This window comes from Macrotis lagotis, chromosome 1 (genome assembly GCF_037893015.1).
Source record: "Macrotis lagotis isolate mMagLag1 chromosome 1, bilby.v1.9.chrom.fasta, whole genome shotgun sequence".
Taxonomy (NCBI): Eukaryota; Metazoa; Chordata; class Mammalia; order Peramelemorphia; family Peramelidae; genus Macrotis; species Macrotis lagotis.
In genome coordinates, this window is record NC_133658.1 from 496,477,958 (window position 1) to 496,498,292 (window position 20,335).

At 36.8% G+C, this 20,335-nt stretch overlaps 1 protein-coding gene across 14 annotated transcripts in view; it reads right to left on the bottom strand.

The window, feature by feature from the left end:
- PKNOX1 (PBX/knotted 1 homeobox 1) overlaps nt 1-20,335 on the bottom strand; it is a 228,685-nt gene that overhangs the window by 23,573 nt on the left and 184,777 nt on the right. For all 14 annotated transcript variants that reach the window (XM_074213902.1, XM_074213901.1, XM_074213891.1 and 11 more), the window contains one exon: nt 1,705-1,833. In XM_074213902.1, the coding sequence (XP_074070003.1) occupies nt 1,705-1,833 (129 nt within the window). The remainder of the gene's footprint in view (nt 1-1,704; nt 1,834-20,335) is intronic.

Consider the following 20,335-nt stretch of genomic DNA (forward strand, 5'->3'; position numbering starts at 1 on the left):
ATTGTAAAATTAAAAAAAATAAATAAATTAAAAAACAAACAGCTCTGCCTTTGAAACTTTGCTTCCCTATAGTTCAATTAGCTTTGAAGCTGAAACTCAAGACCAGGAAAAACAATGAGTTTTGCCATTTAATGAATCGGCCACAATTACCACTGTAGAAAGACTTAAGCCAATTAGAGTCTTCCAACTCTAGTAGTCACTGTATGCAGTGTATGCAAATCTCATGGTAATCATACTTCTGTCAAGGGAGCCATCTGTATAGTATGGATGCCCCTTGCTGGAGAAGCTGAAAACCCAGCTACTTAGATCCAAGGATTTTTGGAAACATTCAAAGGCAACTCTTTCCCTTTTCAAGTCTTACAGATCTCTGCTCTTCCATTCCTGGATTAAGATCCTACCTTCATTTTTTTATTCAGCTATTAAGCTGTTAAGATTGTCTCAAGATAAATTCCCTTGGACTCAGGTCTTCCCCAATACCCCATTCTCCCTTCCTGCCCTGGGTGAATCCCACTAGATCAGAACTCTTGCTTTGGGAGTGAAAAGAATAGAGGAACTGAAGGCTGCCAGTATAATGGACTTCTCAGTAATGAAACTCTATTAATACATACAAAATTACACTTTAGTAGTATGATAATCAACTCATGACAAATAATTTTGAACACATCATCCACATTATTTCAACCAGTGAGAATTGAGTTCTTACTATTTTATATAATCTACCATGGGATGCAAAAGAAATATAAATCATAATTCCATAAGGAACTTCCTATCTCTTTGGGAGAAAATGGAAGATTCACATGAAATAATGAGTACTGTTTTATTAAGAGCATTATTTTTTTCCATAGACTACACATTTCTGTCAACAAACCTATTAGTTGATCTATTTCTGCCAGTTATACTATAATATGCTTCCATCTAAAACATTCTTTCCTCCTTTCAGCCATTCAGTGATCAAGGACAATTCTAAGAGACTTATAATGGAAAAAGGCCATCTACATCCAGAGGGAAAAAAACCAAGGAGTTTGAATGCAGATCAAATCATAGTATTTTTGCTGTTTAAAACCTGTTTTATGTTTTTTCTTTTTTTTCCTTTAGTTCTGATTCTTCTTTAACAACATGACTAATGTGGAAATAATGCTGAACATGATTGTACATGTATAACCTATATCAAATTACTTACTATCATGGGGAGGTTGAAAGGAAAGGAAGGATGAAGAAAAATGTGGAACTCAAAAGCTTACAAAAAAGATTAGTGTTAAAAACTATCTTTGCATGTAATTGAAAAAAATAAAACAAAATAACAAGAAAAATGTTCTTTCCTCAATAGTACATTACCCTTTTTTCAAGACCTTGATCAGTGTGTATCTTCTTCATTCAATCTTCACTAATTAAACCCACCCAGCTCCAATCCTGTTTACTCCATTTTTTTCAGTACCTATGCAATAAATTCAGTATAGTATTTTAATTTTTACAAACCCATGTGCATTTAAAATTTCCCATATTCATTTTATCCATTAGTCTAATTTTTCTGATTATTTTCTTAAGGGTGTTATCTTCATGGTATATAATTTCTTTACAAAACTGACTTCTAGAATTAGGTCTAGTAGTCTGTGAAAAAAAATTTTTTTCATGATACATATCAAGTCACACCAAAAATATATTCCAAAATCTTCTAAGATTGATTGCAAAATCACAAAATCTTACCCCTATATGTTGAAAGAGCCAAGATCTCATAACATTTGTAGCATGTTTTGGCAGAACTCCCCTTTTATTCTTAGATGAGCCATCCTCCTGATGCAAGATGCTGAGATCTTGATTTAACTGTAACTGAAGCTTTTAAATAAGTGGAAGAAAATGTTATAAAGCAACAAAAATTGCATGCATAACAAACATTAAAACTTTAGTTAAAGAAATTTCATGGAATGTTTATGATTGAAAGGGTGACTATCAATTAAACAACTATTTGTAATAAAATGGTATCTTTTTTTTAAACATAATCTACATGGATTCATACTTATGGGATAGGGACATAATAATATAACGAACTTCTCATGTATTTTACTATCTAAATCAGCCATAAATATAGGCTTAAGATAAATAGTCCTCTGGGCAGATGAAATAGTTGTCATATGCAGTAATCAAGGATTCATGTATTTTAGTAATAACAATAAAATATAATATTTAATAATGTATATATACATAGCCTATTTACTCTTATTTAAGGCATATTCAAAAGAACTTTGTCATTTAAATTTGACCAAACTTTGTTTTTTTAAAAAAATGATTTAGGTCTTGAAAAATACTATAGAACATCCTAAAAGCAACTAATTTGTTCCCTTCGTGTTCAGTTCAAGGCTCAGCTCATCAATGATATTCTATATCTGTATAACACAATTAATGGACCAGTAAAACAAGTTGCCTATTAAGTTACAAATCAAATCAGATAATAGCACTACTATATATTCCTATTCTTATAGCGTATAAACAGTAGTCTTCATTCACTTGGTTATTCTATTGTGGATAGTCAGGCAGAATTCCTTTATCTAAGGAGTCCCATCTTCCAGGATTTGATGCAATCAAAAAGTCATCCATTAAGCAACGAATATCTGAAGACCCTCATCATATGTAGGGAATATCTCTTGTATTTTTTTTTGTTCATTTGGTTTTTTTTGCAAGGCAGTGGGGTTAAATGACTTGCCCAAGGTCACACAGCTAGGTGATTATTGAGTGTCTGAGGCCAGAATTGAACTCAGGTTCTCCTGACTCCAGGGCCAGTGCTCTATCCACTGCGCCACCTAGCTGCCCCATATCTCTGGTATTTTTGATGACAGTGGCAAACTCAAACATTCTTCTATTGATATTGTTAATGTCCCCCCAGCTATCCTTTTCTTTCTTCTTGATCCTTTCTTTACTTTTCCCTATACTCTACTCCTCCCCCACTCAAAGAATAAAAAACAACTCTTAAAAAGGATATTAGAAAAATTGTGAAAAGAAATGAGAGAGATGCAGGAAAAACATGAAAATAGAGTCAGCAGCTTAGTCAAAGAGATCCAAAAATATGCTGAAGAAAATAATATGTTAAAAACCAGCTTGGGTCAAATGGACAAAACAGTTCAAAAAGTTATTGAGGAGAAGAATGCTTTAAAAAGCAGAACTGGCCATATGGAAAAGGAGACAAGAAAGCTCTCTGAGGAAAACAAATCCTTCAGATGTAGAATGGAGCTAAAGGAAGCTGATGACTTTGTGAGAAATCAAGACACAATATTTCAACACCAAAAGAATGAAAAATTAGAAGAAAATGTGAAGCATCTAATTGAAAAAACAACTGATCTGGAAAAACAGATCCAGGAAAGATAATTTAAGAATTATTGGGCTACCTGAAAGACATAATCAGGAAAAGAGTCTTGACCTCATTTTTAAAGAATTCCTGCCAGCCAAGATGGCGGAGAGAAGACAGGCACAGTTCTAAAGTCTCCTGATCTCTTCCCCATCTATCACATGAAACAAACCTCTTAAAAGAAATTCGACCCACAAAACCCAGAAAGAAAAGCCAGAAGAAAGAACATCTACCTCAGGATTTGTCTCCTGCAGCAGCTTTGGCCGAATTTGGGTGGGTGACTCTGGGCTCAGAGGGAGGATCAGCCCCGGATCAGCCAGTTTAACAACTGAATTGGAACGGGGAGTCTAAGGGCCAGAGAGCCGGACCTGCTGGATCATTGGTGGGGGCTAGACAAAAGGGGCTTGGGTCCACGGGGAAGCAGAGGCGCTGGTGTTGGTGCTGTCCCCCTGGAGCTTGGGGACCAGGCTGGGGGGGAGAGTTCTGGTGCAGGACATCTGTGGACACCATCCCTAGGCTCCTCCGGTCTGAGAAACTCTGAGGGCACACCTCCATTGCACAGAGGCCTCTCCCCAAAGAAAGGCAAACTACTTCTGCCTCAGGCCCAGGTGTGTGAGCAGAAGAACCAGCCCAGCTGAGGAATGACCTCAGGCCAGGGTAAAGGCCACCATTGATTGAAGGCAAAAGAATTCAATAGTTCCAACTCCTCCCTTCTGGCAAAGGGAGAAGGCCTCAGCCAAGGTCACAGACACTGCAGAGAGGGCAACCAGCACCTCCTATTGGCCAGACAGAGAAACTGCACTCAGTAAAGCTTTTAACAATCCCAAGCCCAGGTGAACCAGCCCCCCCCCCCAACTCAAGGTCATAGCATAATGAAGAAGGGTCAGCAGAAAGGTGGATCCATAGAAAAATTCCTGGAAGGGAAAGACCCCAACTCAGAGAGACCTGGAACCTCTGAGGAGAATACAATCTGGTCTCCAGCACAGGAAAGACTTCCTTGAAGAAATAAAGAGAAGGAGCTTAAAAATTTGGGAGAGACAATTAATACCTTGCAACAAGAAAACAAAACCTTAGAAAGTACAATTAGACAAACACAAAAGGAGAATAAATCTCTCAGACCATCAATTGGACAATTACAAAATGAGAATAATTCTCTCAGATCCTCAAATGAGCAAATGCAAAAAGAAATTAATTCTCTCAAAATCTCAATTGGTCAAATGGAAAGCTCTTTCAAAAGTAGAATTGACCAATTGGAAAAGGAGTTGCAAAAGGTTAATGAAGAAACCCCTCCCCCAAAAATGGAGTCTACAGAAACTAATGACTCCATGAGACAGCAAGAGCCAGTTAAACAAAATCAAAAAATCGAAAAAATAGAAGCAAATGTAAAATACCTCATCAACAAAACCACTGACCTTGAGAATAGATTGAGGAGGGGCAACCTGAAAATTATAGGACTTCCTGAAAACATTGAAGAAAAAAAAATCCTGGACTTAATATTACAGGATCTAGTGATGGAAAACTTCCCTGATATCATGGAATTGGAGGGCAAAGTAGTTATTGAAAGAGTACATTGATCCCCACCAGAAAAAGATCCTAAAATGAAAACACCAAGGAATGTTGTGGCCAAACTACAGAACTATCAGATAAAAGAGAAAATCCTGCAAGCAGCCAGAAAGAAACAATTTAAATATCAAGGAGCCACAGTAAGGATCCCGAAGGACCTGGCTGCATCAACTTTAAGGGATCGAAGGGCCTGGAACGAGATATTTCGAAGAGCATGGGAACTTGGAATGCAGCCAAGAATCTACTTTCCTGCAAAGCTGAGCCTTCTCTTCCAGGGAAAAAGATGGACATTTAACGAAATGGAAGAATTCCAAAAATTTCTGATGAAAAGACCAGAGCTAAACAGAAAATTTGGACATCAAACAGGAGGTTCAAGAAACACATGAAAAGGTTAAAAAAAAGGGGGGGCAGTAAAAGAAAAAAAATGCTATCCAGTAAGTTGAAACTGGCTATATCCCAGCACTGGGGAGGGGGGGAAAGAAAAAAAAAAGATTCTCATAAACCTTGAGAAATGTAACACTAACAAAGAGAATACACCTAGCCAGAAATGATGGACATTCAGGACCTATCCATGAGACCAATATCTAATGGGATCTAACTGGTTTTAACCACACTTGGGAGAAAGACCCTAATAACTCTCAGGAATTTTGGCTCTATTCAATAGAATATACTGAACTAGAAGGGACAGACACTCAGAATTTTCTATGACTTAGATAGAATGATCCAAAAAAAAATACTACCTCCCTAAAAAGGGGGACAGGAAAGAGACGGGAGGAGGGAGGGGATTGAATGGGGTAAATCTCATTACACTAAGAGGTACAAAAAAACCCTATGGTAATAGTGGGGAAAAAGGGAGCAGAGGAGAAACACCTGAATCTTCTTCTCATCAGACTTGGCTTAAAGTCAACCTACACATACTCAGTTAACTTATAAAACATCTAACCTTTCAAGTATTAAAAGGGGAAAAGGGGAGGGGGGGACGGAGAAAGGGAAGGGGAGTGGGGGAAATAAGGGGAAATAACAAAAGGAAGGGAAGGGAAAAGAGAAAAAGGGAAAGGGGAAAGAAAGGGGAGGGTGTGATACAGGAGGGCAAACACACTGAAGGGGCTGAAGGGGGTGGTTTTCAGAAACAAAAGACTGGGGAATATGGATAAAAGGGGGGAAGGGGGAAAATACAAACAGAGGGGAGATAGCATGGAGGGCAATAAAGAATTAGTAATCATAACACTGAATGTGAATGGGATGAACTCTCCTTTAAAACGTAAGCAAATAGCAGAATGGATTAAAAACTAGAATCCTACAATAAGCTGATTACAAGAAACTCATCTGAAGCAGAGAGATACATATAGAGTAAAGGTAAAAGGTTGGAGCAAAATATATTTTGCTTCAGTTGAAATAAACAAAAGCAGGGGTAGCAATCCTTATCTCAGACAAAGCAGCAGCAACAATAGTGTTAAAAGAGATAAGGAAGGAAACTTTATCCTCCTAAAAGGTACCATAGACAATAAAGTCATTTCAATATTGAATATATATGCACCCAGTGGGACAACACCCAAATTCTTGGAGGAGAAGCTGAAAGAACTACAGGAAGACATAGACTGCAAAACTCTACTAGTGGGAGACCTCAACCTCCCGCTATCAGATCTAGATAAACAGAATCATAAAACAAACAAGAAAGAAAATAGGGAGGTAAATAGATTGTTAGAAAAATTAGATATGGCATATTTATGGAGGAAACTGAATGGGGATGGAAAGGAATATACCTTTTTCTTTGCAGTACATGGAACTTATACAAAAATTGACCATGTACTAGGACATAAAAACCTAATGATCAACTGTAGAAAGGCAGAAATAGTGAATACATCTTTCTCAGATCACAATGCAATAAAAGTCATATGCAATACTGGGCCAAGGAGATATAGACCCAGAACAAATTGGAACCTGAATAACCTCATTTTAAAAAAAGAGTGGACCAAAAAACAAATTATAGAAAGAATTAACCATTTTATCCTAGATAATGATAATAATGAAACAACATACCAAAACCTATGGGATTCATTCAAAGCAACTCTCAGGGGATATGTTATAGCTCTAAATGTTTATATAAATAAATTGGAGAAAGAGGAAATCAATGAACTAAACATGCAACTAAAAAAATTAGAGAAAGAACAAATCAAAAATTCCCAATTAAATACCAAATTAGAAACTCTAAAAATTAAAGGAGAAATTAATAAAATTGAAAGCAAAATAACTATTGAATTAATAAATAAAACCAAAAGTTGATATTATGAAAAAAACAATAAAATTGATAAACCTCTGGTCAATTTGATTTAAAAAAGAAGAAAACCAAATTGCTAGTATCATAAATGAAAAAGGTGAACTCACCACCAATAAGGAGGAAATTAAAGTAATAATTCGAAATTATTTTGCCCAACTCTATGCCAATAAATTTGATAATCTAAGTGAAATGGATGAATAAATACAAAAATATAAGTTGCCCAGGTTAAATGAAGAAGAGATTAAATACCTAAACAACCCTATCTCAGAAAAAGAAATTCAACAAGCCATTACTGAACTCCCTAAAAAAAATCTCCAGGGCCTGATGGATTCACAAGTGAATTCTACCAAACATTTAAGGAACAATTGGTTCCAATCCTATATAAACTCTTTGGAAAAATAGGGAAAGATGGAACTCTGCCTAACTCTTTCTATGAAACCAATATGGTACTGTTACCTAAACCAGGAGAAGTTAAAACAGAGAAAGAAAATTATAGACCTATTTCCCTGATGACTATAGATGCAAAAATCCTAAATAAAATCTTAGCAAAATGATTACAAGTCATCACTAGGATAATACATTATGATCAAGTAGGATTTATTCCAGGAATGCAGGGTTGGTTCAATATTAGGAAAACTTGTTAGTATACTGAATTATATCAACAACAAACCTATCAGAAATCATATGATCATATCAATAGATGCTGACAAAATACAGCATCCACTCCTATTCAAAACACTAGAGAGTGTAGGAATAAATGGACTGTTCCTTAAAATAATTAGCAGTATCGATCTGAAACCAACAACAAGCATTATATTCAATGGGGAGAGGCTAGAGGCATTCCCAATAAGATCAGGGGTGAAACAAGGGTGCCCATTAACACCACTACTATTCAATATTGTATTAGAAATATTAGCATCAGCAATTAGAGAAGAAAAAGAAATTAAAGGAATTAAAATTGGGAAGGAAGAGACAAAACTCTCACTCTTTGCAGATGACATGATGGTTTACCTAGAGAATCCCAAGAAATCATCTAAAAAACTACTGGAAACAATTAGCAATCTTAGCAAAGTTGCAGGTTATAAAATAAACCCTCATAAATCCTCAACTTTTCTATATATGTCTAGCAAGAAACAGCAGGAAGAGCTAGAAAGAGAAATCCCATTCAAAGTAACCTCAGACAATATAAAATATTTGGGAGTCTATTTGCCAAGACAGACTCAGAATCTTTTTGAAAACAATTATAAAACACTTCTCACACAAATTAAATTAGATTTAAATAACTGGGCAAATATCAACTGCTCATGGATAGGTAGCGCTAATATAATAAAAATGACAATTCTACCAAAACTAAACTATCTGTTTAGTGCCCTACCAATCAACATTCCAAAAAATTACTTTAATGAGTTAGAAAAAACTGTAAGTAAATTCATATGGAGAAATAAAAAGTCAAGAATTGCAAGGAAATTAATGAAAAAAAGTGCAAAAGAAGGTGGCTTAGCCCTACCCAATCTAAAATTATATTATAAAGCATCAGTCATCAAAACTGTTTGGTATTGGCTAAGAAATAGAGTGGTGGACCAGTGGAATAGACTAGGTGTAAAAGCAGGAGATGATTATAGTAATCTGTTGTTTGATAAACCCAAAGAGTCTGGCCATTGGGATAAAAACTCCCTCTTTGATAAAAATTGCTGGGATAATTGGAAGTTAGTATAGAAGAAACTTAGATGAGACCAACACCTCACACCCTTTACCAAGATAACATCCAAATGGTTACAGGACATAGACATAAAAAACAATACTATAAGCCAATTAGAAGATCAAGGACTAGTCTACCTGTCAGATCTATGGAAAGAGGAACAGTTTATGACTAAGGAAGAGTTGGAGAACATCACCAAAAACCAATTAGATGATTTCGATTACATTAAATTTAAAAGCTTTTGCACAGATAAAACCAATGTAACCAAGATCAAAAGAAATGTAGTAAATTGGGAAACAATCTTTACAACTAATGATTCTGACAAAGGACTCATTTCTAAAATATACAGAGAACTGAGTCATATTTTTAAAACAAAACGCCATTGCCTAATTGGTCAAAGGATATGCAAAGGCAATTTACAGATGAGGAGATCAAAGTAATCCATAGCCATATGAAAAAATGCTCTAAATCATTAATTATTAGAGAAATGCAAATTAAAGCTTCTCTGAGGTACCACCTCACACCTCTCAGATTGGCCAGTATGACCAGGAAGGATAATGATCATTGCTGGAAGGGATGTGGGAAATCTGGGACACTATTACACTGTTGGTGGAGCTGTGAACTCATCCAACTCTTCTGGAGAGCTATTTGGAACTATGCCCAAAGGGCAACAAAAATGTGCATACCCTTTGACCCAGCAATAACACTACTGGGTCTATACCCTGAAGAGATGAGGAAAAAGGGTAAAAAGATTACTTGTACAAAAATATTTATAGCAGCCCTGTTTGTGGTGGCAAAGAATTGGAAATCCAGTAAATGTCCTTCAGTTGGGGAATGGCTTAGCAAACTGTGGTATATGTATGTCATGGAACACTATTGTTCTATTAGAAACCAGAAGGGACCGGATTTTAGGGAAGCCTGGAGGGATTTGCATGAACTGATGCTGAGTGAGATGATCAGAACCAGAAAAACACCATACACCCTAACAGCAACATGGGAGTGATGTTCAACCTTGAAGGACTTGCTCATTCCATCAGGGCAACAATCGGGAACAATTTTGCGATGTCTGCAAGGAGAGTACCATCTGTATCCAGATAAGGAGCTGTGGAATTTGAACAAAGTGCAAGGACTATTCCCTTTAATTTAGAAAAAAAATAGATAGCTTATTGTCTGATCTTGTTACCTCTTAGACTTCTCTTTAAGGATATGATTTCTCTCTCATCACACCCAATTTGGATCAAGGTACAACATGGAAACAAAGTAAAGACTGACAGAGTGCTTTCTGTGGGGGGGAGGGGGGAGGGAAGCAAGATTGGGGGAAAATTGTAAAACTCAAATAATATCTTCAATAAAAATAAATTTAAATTAAAAAAAAGGAATCCAAAAAAAAAAGAATTCCTACAGGAAAATTGCCCTGATATCCTAGAAGCAGAGGGCAAAATAGAAGTTGAGAGAATGCATTGATCTCCTCAGAAAGAGATCCCCCCCAAAAAAAAACCCAACCCCCAGGAATATTATAGCCAAGTTCCACAACTCCCAAATCAAATAAAAAATATTTCAAGCAGCCAAGAAGGACACAATTCAAATGTCATGGAGCTGCAGTCAGGATCACATAGAACTTAGCAGCAACTACATTAAGGGATCATAGGACTTGGAATATAATATTCTGGAAGGTAAACAAACTTGGAATGCAACCAAGAATCAACTGCCCAACAAAACTGAACATCTTCTTCCAAAGGGAAAAGATGGACTTTCAATGAACCAGGGGAATTTCAAATTTTCCTGTTGAAACAACCAGAGCTGAACAGAAAGTTTGACTTTCAAGTACAGAACTCAGGTGAAGCATAGAGAGCGGGGGAGAAGGGTAAAATATTAGGGACTTAATGATGAACTGCAGGTATTCCTGCATGGAAAGATGATACTGATAATACTCATATGAACCTTCTCATTTAATAGAGCAGGTAGAAGGAGCTTATATAGATGAAACACAAGAGAAAGCTGAATTTGAAGATATATTGTAAAAATGGAGTCAATGGGTGAAAGGGAAATGTACTGGGAGTAAGAGAAAGGAGAAGTGAAATAGGCTAAGATATTTCATATATAAGATATTTCATGTAGCTTTTGCAATGGTATGGAAAGGGGGAGGTAAGGGGCAATGAGGGAACCTTCATTCTCAACAGAAATGGCTCAGAGAGGAAACAGCATACACCCTCAATAGGGTATAGACATCTAGAGGAAAAAGGAGAGAAGGTGGATGGGGGAGGGTAGGGGGGCAATAGAGGAGAGGGTGGATCAAACGAGAGGATAGTCAAATATAATACATTTTCTTTTTTGATTTTTGCAAGGTGCTGGGTTTGGGTGGTCTGGCTGGGACCATGGGGCCAGGTAGTTGTTGGTTCTCTGGGGTGGGATGTGGGTTCGGGGTCTCTTGGCTGCAGGGTCGGCGCTCTGCTGCACCACTTGGCTGCCCCACAGCACATTTTTGAAGAGGGACAGAGTGAAAGGAGAGAGAAAATATAGTGGTAATAGGGAGGAATGCATGGAGGGAATTACAATCAGCAACAGCAACTGTGGAAAAATATGGAAGTTAACTTCTGTGATGGACTTATGATAAAGAATGTGATGCACCCAAGATAGAGCTGATGGTATCAGAACATAGACTGAAACACATTTTTTTCTCTTTCTTTTTACTTTATTTCTCATGAGGATTTATATTTTTGTGGGGGAGGGGGTATTATGGTTACTCTTAAACAAGAATATTTTAGTAATGTATAAATAAAAATAATAAAATCTTTAAAAAATAAAAAATAAAGTATAAAAGAAAAATCAGTGCTGTTAACCCATCATATAAATATTAAATTAGAATATTATTCGTCTAATAAATTAAGTAACCGTGGGGCGGCTAGGTGGCATAGTGGATAAAGCACCGGCCTTGGAGTCAGGAGTAACTGGGTTCAAACCCGGTCTCAGACACTTAATAATTACCTAGCTGTGTGGCCGTGGGCAAGCCACTTAACTCCATTTGCCTTGCAAAAACCTAAAAATAAATAAATAAATGAACATACAAATAAATAAATAAAGTAACTTAAAAAACCAAATACTGCCACTTTTTCAAATACGTTTTCATAAACCACATGGTTAGCATTAATAGCTTCTTGAGAATAATTTGTGAATATCTAACAGTTTGAAAATAATCTTCTATATTAAATTAACATATCTTTTTCCTCCATAAAAGAGGCAGTTTAGGGTTTTGGTTCTATTATAACAAATGGTCTAAAGATTTGTTTTTTCTTTTCCTTAAACTTAAAATTAAACATTTTTTATTTTAAAATTTGATTTTGTATAACTGAAATACTTTATGTCTTTACACACAAAAACATTTATACAAAGATAATAATATTGACTCAAATTAAAAAGTTAAAATAATGTACATATCTTTTGCTTTCAAGGAAGTTAATCTTGGGTTAAAAGCACATGTGCTAGGGGCAGCTAGGTGGTGCAGTGGATAAAGTACAGGCCCTGGAGGCAGTCTTACCTGGGTTCAAATCTGGTCTCAGACACTTAATAATTACCTAGCTGTGTGGCCTTGGGCAAGCCACTTAACCCCATTTGCCTTGCAAAAAACCTTAAAACAAAACAAAACAAAAAATAAAAGCACATGTGCTTTTAACCCTCTTTATAAAGGTTGTAGGTTGCTATCCAAATGAGACAGATGTTAAACAAAATTGGCTGATACTATTCCTTGTGCATTTTTAAAGATGACTGAACAAATGAATGATTATGCTTTTTGTGATCCATAGTTCACCTTCAACCTAGTTTTTATGATTCTTTAAGTAAAGATTTTAAGCTACATGTATGCTAGGAATTATCTTTATTGTTTTCCTTTCATTCCTGGAAAGGTCATAAATTACACATTCTGTCCTTAGACTGGTAGATTCTCTACTACTAAGTTCATTCCTATGTTGATTATAACTCAGCAGTGCTCTCCAAAATAAGAATTATAACCAAGAGGTAAAAAAACTGCAGTTGTCTCCAAAACCTAGGACATCAATGAACCTAAGAAAACAGTTACCCAGTGAATTAACAGCAAAAAAGGTTAATTCTTAATTCCTAATTAGCTACCCCTTTCTCCACCAGTGTGACATGGCCTGTCCACATGGCCCAACTGGCTTGTGCTATGAGATTCACTCAACAATTCCCTTGCTCCTTATAAAATCACTTCCAGCACATTCCTCTGCCCTTGTGCTCACCCCAGCATTCTGTGGCAAAAAGGAATAGGATTCAACTCTGTTGTCCACCCCCAATCTATAAGGAAAAGGTGGAGCTGGAGTTTGTAAAGGAGAGCCACAGCACACTCTGATTGTTGCCTACAGAAACCATGAAGCTAGAGACTGAGAACACTAAAGGTAAATTCTGTAGCATGGGAGGAAGCAGAGACAGCTTTAAGGGAGATATGCCATCAAAGGGGAAGGAATCGAAAAAAAAGTGAAAACAAAGAAAAAGAAAAAAACTGAATTTACTAGAGATCTCAAGAGGAAGAAAACGAAGTTAAATAATATTGAGCAAGGGGCACCTAGGTGGCACAGTAGATAGAGCACCAGCCCTGAGTCAGGCGTACTTGAGATCAAATCCGGCCTCAGACATTTAATTACCTAGCTGTGTGGCCTTGGGCAAGCCACTTAACCCCACTGCCTTGCAAAAAAACAAGAACAAAAACAAACTAAAAAAAAGATATTGAGCAAGAGCATATAAGCCAATAGAAAAGAAATTAATAACAAAAATAATATGGGTTCCAGATTATTTGAGCCCAAACACTGCTGAATAAATATTAAAAGATCAAGTAAAGTGAATCAACGTCAGATGAAGTAGATGAAGATGTGAATTCCCAAAAGGGCATGGAATCAAAGCATAATGTTTCCAAATGGTTCAAAAAAATTATGCCAGCAGAATGTATGAGCTATAAAGCAGAGATAATCAATAAAATAGGACAACTTGAATCCATGGAGGCAAATCTCAACAAAACAAAATAATAGAGAAAAAATGATAAGAAGGATATCTAGAAGGATAATAATGGAAGAAGAGAAGTAAAGGGAGGAACTGAAACAGGCATGGAAGGGGGAAATCTCAGTTCAGAGGTGGGAGGGGGTTTCACTAAAGAACATTTCCATGGGAGGAGAGATATACTAAAATAAAGATGGAGAAATTAATACATGTATAATCTGTGATGATTCAGTACACATAAAGACCACTACCTCTGAGAGAGTGTGTGATACCACCATAGATAGATTCTAGTCTCAGAATAAAAAGAATCAGAGCTGTTGATAAAGAAAAGCGCATGAATGCAGAAAGCAAATCTCATGGCAAATGGGAAAAAAAAATTATCATGGAGGAGTGCAGGGAGAAGTGATAAACACACAATCAGGGACAAAAAAAAATTTCTACAGTAGGGACAAAAAAAAAATTCCTACAGTGTAATTCCTAATTACAATTCCTGTCCTGCAGAAATTGATACTTCTCAAAGTGAGGTACAACATAAAAAGATGAGGAAATAAAGATAACTGTGAATGACTGGGCTATTTGCAGCAATACAATGATTCAAGACAATTCTGAAGGACCTCTGAGAAAAAATGCTATATACCTCCAAAGAAAGAAGTGACAGAATCTGAATGAAAATCAAAGCAGGGGAGGCTGGGTGGCGCAGTGGATAGAGCACTGGCCCTGGAGTCAGGAGTACCTGAGTTCAAACCTGACCTCAGTCACTTAATAATTACCTAGCTATGTGGCCTTGGACAAGCCACTTAATCCCGTTACCTAGCAAAAACCTAAAAAAAAAAAACTAAATCAAAGCATACTTTTTCTTTACTTGTTTTTCTTGGCGGGGGGGGAAGTGTGTGTGTTTTCTTTCACAATATAACCTATATCAAATTATTTGCCTTCTCAATAAGGGGGAGGGAGGGAATTGAAGAGAAAAAGGGAGAGAATTTGGAACTCAAAAATCTTTAAAATGATTGCTAAAAATTGTTTACATGTAACTGATGAAAATATTAAATTAAGAAAAATATATAAAATATTTCAAATAATTCAAATAAGAATACCAAATAGAAATTTTAAGTAATCCAATCTCAGGAAAAGAAGCTATATATAAGAGCTACCAAAGGAGGGAAAAATCTACTTACCCTGCTGGATTTACAGAAGAATTCTATCAAACTTTTAATGGACAATTAGTATTAGTATTATGAATTATTCCCAAAAATTGAGGAAGGAAAAAAATCACTTTATCAGACTCCTAAAATAATCCTAATACCTAATATAATATAATCCTAATATCTAAACTATGAAATTATTTAAAGCATAGGAAAACTACAGTTAAATATCATGAATGAATATTGATCCAAAAATTTTAAATAAAAATCCTTTTAAGGAAACTATAGCAATTCATCCAAAAATATTAATTATCATCAAGTTGGATTTATACCAGAGATTCAAGGTTGGTTTTACATTATAAAAACAATCAACCAAAGCCATGGGATTATTTCAACAGATGCAGAAAAAACCTTTAACAAAGTGTAACACTTAGGCTAAGTATAACAATTATGCTTATAAAGTATAATCCTAGAGGAACCTTTTTGGATATGATAGTATTTATCTATTAAAAGTTTCTTAATAAACAGAAAAGTAAAGGAAAGATGCCCATTCTACCCACTGTTACTTGATATAGTTCTAGATATGTTAGCAGTAGCAATAAGACAAAGGAAATTAAATGTATAAAAGTAAAGAGCAGATATAATTATACATATTTATTGATGATATGATGGTTTACTTAGAAAAATCTAAGAAGTCAGTATGGAGATAATAGCTTTAGCAAAGCTCTGGGCTACAAAACACCCCCCCACACAAATTAACAGCATATTTATATATTATATTGTGTGTGTACATATATATGAATATATAAATTCAAAGAGGCAATAATAGGGAAATTCCATTCCAAAAAACTACAAAATGCATAAGTTATTTGGGGATCAATCTACCAAAAACCTAAAAAATTCTTATATAAATTCAACTACCAAGAACTCCTTAAAGAAATAAAGAACAACTTAAACAGAAGGACTAATATTTAGTACTCATGGCTAGAGAATACCAAAGTAATAAAAATGACAATACCAAAATTAATTTGTACTTTTAATGCTATGCTAAGTAATTATCAAGGGAGTACTTTATAGAGCTTAATAAATAATATGGAAAATGGTAATCATGGAAAACAGTAGGGATGAATAGGGAATAGTACCCTCAGAACTCAAACTATACCACAAAACAGCAGTTATCAAAAACACTTGGTTAACATTTCAAAAATGGAGAGGTAGGGGCAGCTAGGAGCAAAGTGACTAGAATACCAGCTCTGAAGTCAGGAGGACCTGAATTCAAATTTGGACTTAAACACTCAACACTAGCTGTGTAACTCTGGACAAGTCACTTAACAATTGCCTTGTCAAACAAAAAGGGGAAAAAAATGAAAAAAAATGTAGAAATAGATCAAAAAAACAGATTAGAAAAGGAAGAATCAGAAACAATGGGACTCAATAACTCAGTGCTGAATAAAGAGGAAATTATAAATTATTATAGGAAAAATTTCTTTATTTGATAAAAAAATGGCTGGGAAAACTGGTTATCAGGTCTGATAGAAATTAAACTTAGACCTTATATGACTGTCCATAAAAATTCAGACTGGATATGAGACCTTACTATTAAAGATTATGCCATAAAACAAAATTGTAAGAGAATCAGATCATATACCTTTTTCAACTTAAAGAAGGGATAGTCAAACCAGGAATAGAAGCAAATAACAAAGGTAAAACAGAAATCTCTGAATAATGAAGTTGAAAATCTTCTGTACAGACAAGAATGATCCCAGGCTGAGATTTGACTAGGCATAATTAACAATATAAGGAATTTTTTTAAAAGACTAGAGAGCCTTTAGAAAAGGTAGGTAGTTCCCTGAAGAACAAATATTAACATATTTATCTGATTCACTTATGGACAGTAGGGGCTGTCCTAAACAATTTGCTCACAAAAGCCAGATTTTGTAAGTGGAAGGAAATAAATGAGGACTCCCAGTTGCCAGGCCATTTTGATACAATACACTGTTAAGAGAGCATTAAATGATCATTGTTGGAAGGCGTGTGGGAAATCTGGGTCACTATTACATTGTTGGTGGAGCTGTGAACTCTTCCAACCTTTCTGGAGAGCAATTTGGAATTAAGCCCAAAGGGCAACAAAAATGTGCATACCCTTTGATCCAGCAATACCACTACTGGGTCTATACCCTGAAGAGATGATGAAAAAGGGCAAAAACATCACTTGTACAAAAATATTCATAGCAGCCCTGTTTGTGATGGCGAAGAATTGGAAATTAAGTGAATGTCCTTCAGTTGGAGAATGGCTTAGCAAACTGTGGTATATGTTTGTCATGGAACACTATTGTTCTATTAGAAACCAGGAGGGATGGGAATTCAGGGAAGTCTGGAGGGATTTGCATGAACTGATGCAGAGCAAGATGAGCAGAACCAGAAGCAACCTAACAGCAACATGGGGGCCATGATCAACCTTAATGGACTTGCTCATACCAACAACCAGGCACAATTTTGGGATATCTATGATGGAGAATGCCATCTGTATCCTGAGAAAGAACTATGGAGTTTGAACCAAGGACTATTATCTTTAATTTAGAAAAAAAAAACCCCTGATATCTTATCATCTGATCTTGCTATCTCTTACACATATCCTTTAAGGATATGATTTCTCTCTTATCACATTCAATTTGGATCAATGTATACCATGAAAACATGTAAAGACTGGCAAACTGCCTTTTGGGGGGGAGGGAAATGATTAGGGGAAAAATTGTAACACTCAAAATAAATAAAATATTTATAATTCAAAAAAAATTAATAAAACTAAGGATTTGGAGTTAAAAAAAGAGAGAGAGCGTTAAAAAAAAAAGTTAGAAAAGCCACATGTCTTTTCAGCAGTTGTGGGCAGAAATCAGGCCAGACTGGCTTCCTAAATCTGCTTACCTAGTTCTGAAAGCAGAATTAAGAAGGTATTTTCTGCTTTAAAAATTAGGGATTTTCAATGAACTCTACCCTGCCAATTATGTTTAGAAGTTCCCCTCTCCTGATAAACTGAAGGCCTTCCCTCCTGGAAGCCATCCCTAACTAGGAGCACTTTCTCAATCCAGGATTACACAGATATACATAGGGTCAGTCTTGTCAGTTCAAGCAGAACCCTTCAATATTGCCCTCCCAGGGGCCCCACATCAAAAGTAAAGGAGGAATTTAAGTATTTGATCCTTAAACCAAGTTCAGCAAAGAGACTGATGGCTATGAAGGCAGAGTCCTGATTAGGAAGTACCAGAAGAGAAAAGAAGGCGCCTTGCTTACTTTCCTCAAAGCCTCAAGATCCTGTCTGCCTAAGATGCTGATTGTTAGGAATGAGGAGGTCAAGTCTTCCAAATATGCTTGGGTCTTTCTATTAGATTAATGGGGGTTTAGAGGTTCTATACATTCAGTTGACATTTACTTAGCAGAAAATGGGATTCAGATTTTTAAGGGTCTAATATTAGATATTTCAATTAGCTATCCTCTGGAAGACTAATGTGCATTAGATAGCTCTTCCAGAGGAATTCAGGTGACTTCATCCCTAGCAATTACACTTGGGTGAAATATGGAAGCCCTTGGATGTGGGAGATTTTGAACAAGCTATCACATAAGGGTCAGAGATAGCTGTTGGACAGAGGCAGAATCGGGAGCACAGCCCCTCTTCATAGTTGTAAATCAGCTTGAATATTTTTGTTGGCTTGATTTGTTGGGTTCCTGGTAGGATGGTCCCAGCTTAGTCAACAGTTTCGGTAGCCAAGACCAAGACTGAAGCTGTGTGGAAACCTCTCTATCCTCTGCATCGTTAATACTGAGAGTTACTGCAATCCCCAGGGCCAAAGAAGAAACATCCAGTCACATAGCAGTCCACATGACAAGCCTGTACAACACCTTCTTTAGTCAGTGAGGAAAGCAGACAGGAGCTGGTGGCTTGCTTAGGAGGCAAACAGCATGCAGCGCTCCTTGAAGTGCTTGATACAGCATTTACTGAAACTATCGGCCAGTCCCCAGTGACTGGTATAGTGTCACCAACTTGTAAACACGTTTTTCTCTACCTCACTCACCCAGGGCAGTCAGGAACAATCCACTTTTACCGAGGTAGGCCCCCTACATTCTTCCATACTGATCAGGATCATCTAGAGAACAAGGCCCTCCCACCAGGGTTCCACTCCATTATTATACTGGTGGTATATATACTGGTGGTGTGCTGAGTGAAAATTCCTTTGCAACTACTTCCTCTGCTGTTTGAATCTCTGCTCTTATGGACAGAAAGTCAAACAAGTCATGGAAGACAGAGGGCCCTCCACTCTGAAGGGGCACACCCAGCCCACATTCCCTTCTGATGAGAACTGGGCTTGACTAAAGTCAGCTTAGTTTTAGCAGACCCCTGGTCTCTATTTGGGGACCCTTCCTCTCACATATAGGATCAGCAGACAATCTGTCACTTTGATCTGGGTGTTCTAAACAGTCCTTCACCTTAGAGATATGAGGAAATCATTTCACGTGTCGTTCACTGGATCCCTATGAGCTAAAGGGACTCAAATTCCTGAAAGTGACTCCCTCCATCTCTGGAGGATCCCTGCAGCACTCACACTGACAGGCCCCAGGTTCTAGAGGTGCTCCTTTCCTGAGGTGGCCTCCCTTTGAGAGGCACCTCTTTCATATAAGCTACCAGGCCTTGGTAACCAGGAAATGCCTAACCTATGTATATTTTCTTTTGTTGTGCCTAAATATTCTCATTCTAAACAAGGTTACGCAAGGCACTGATTCTAACAGGGCTGGCAGAGCCCAGGAAGTCTCCATTGTTAAGTACAAATGATATGTTCAAGAATGTGACAAAGCCTTGCCCACCCATATCAGTGCCACAGAATAGTGGCTAATTGAGAACTTTCTCCTGAGAATGATGTCTTTGAGTCCTTTGTCCTCACCACTACCAGCACTAGCCACCTGGATACCTCCTTAGAAAGACCTTCCTGGTGAGATTGGCTCCTCTGGTTCTCTATCATACTCAACCTAGTTTCTAACTGAGTCCCCAAGAAGAAGTTCGCCTAGTGGGAAGACTCTAGTCCACCTAAATAGCCTGTGAGGCTACCCTACTAGAAAATGGGGAAGGAGCAAGTTATCAATTACATGGATTATTGGGCTCTCATTTTTGGCCTCAAAATTGGACAGACACCTGAATGTTCAATAGCTAGACTATCAAGGAGGTCTCCCCTGTGGAAATAAGACTGATGGCAGAACTTTGATGATGAAGCCTACTGCTCAGGTACTTGGGTGGGTCAATGACAGCATTAAAACAATCCCTTCCC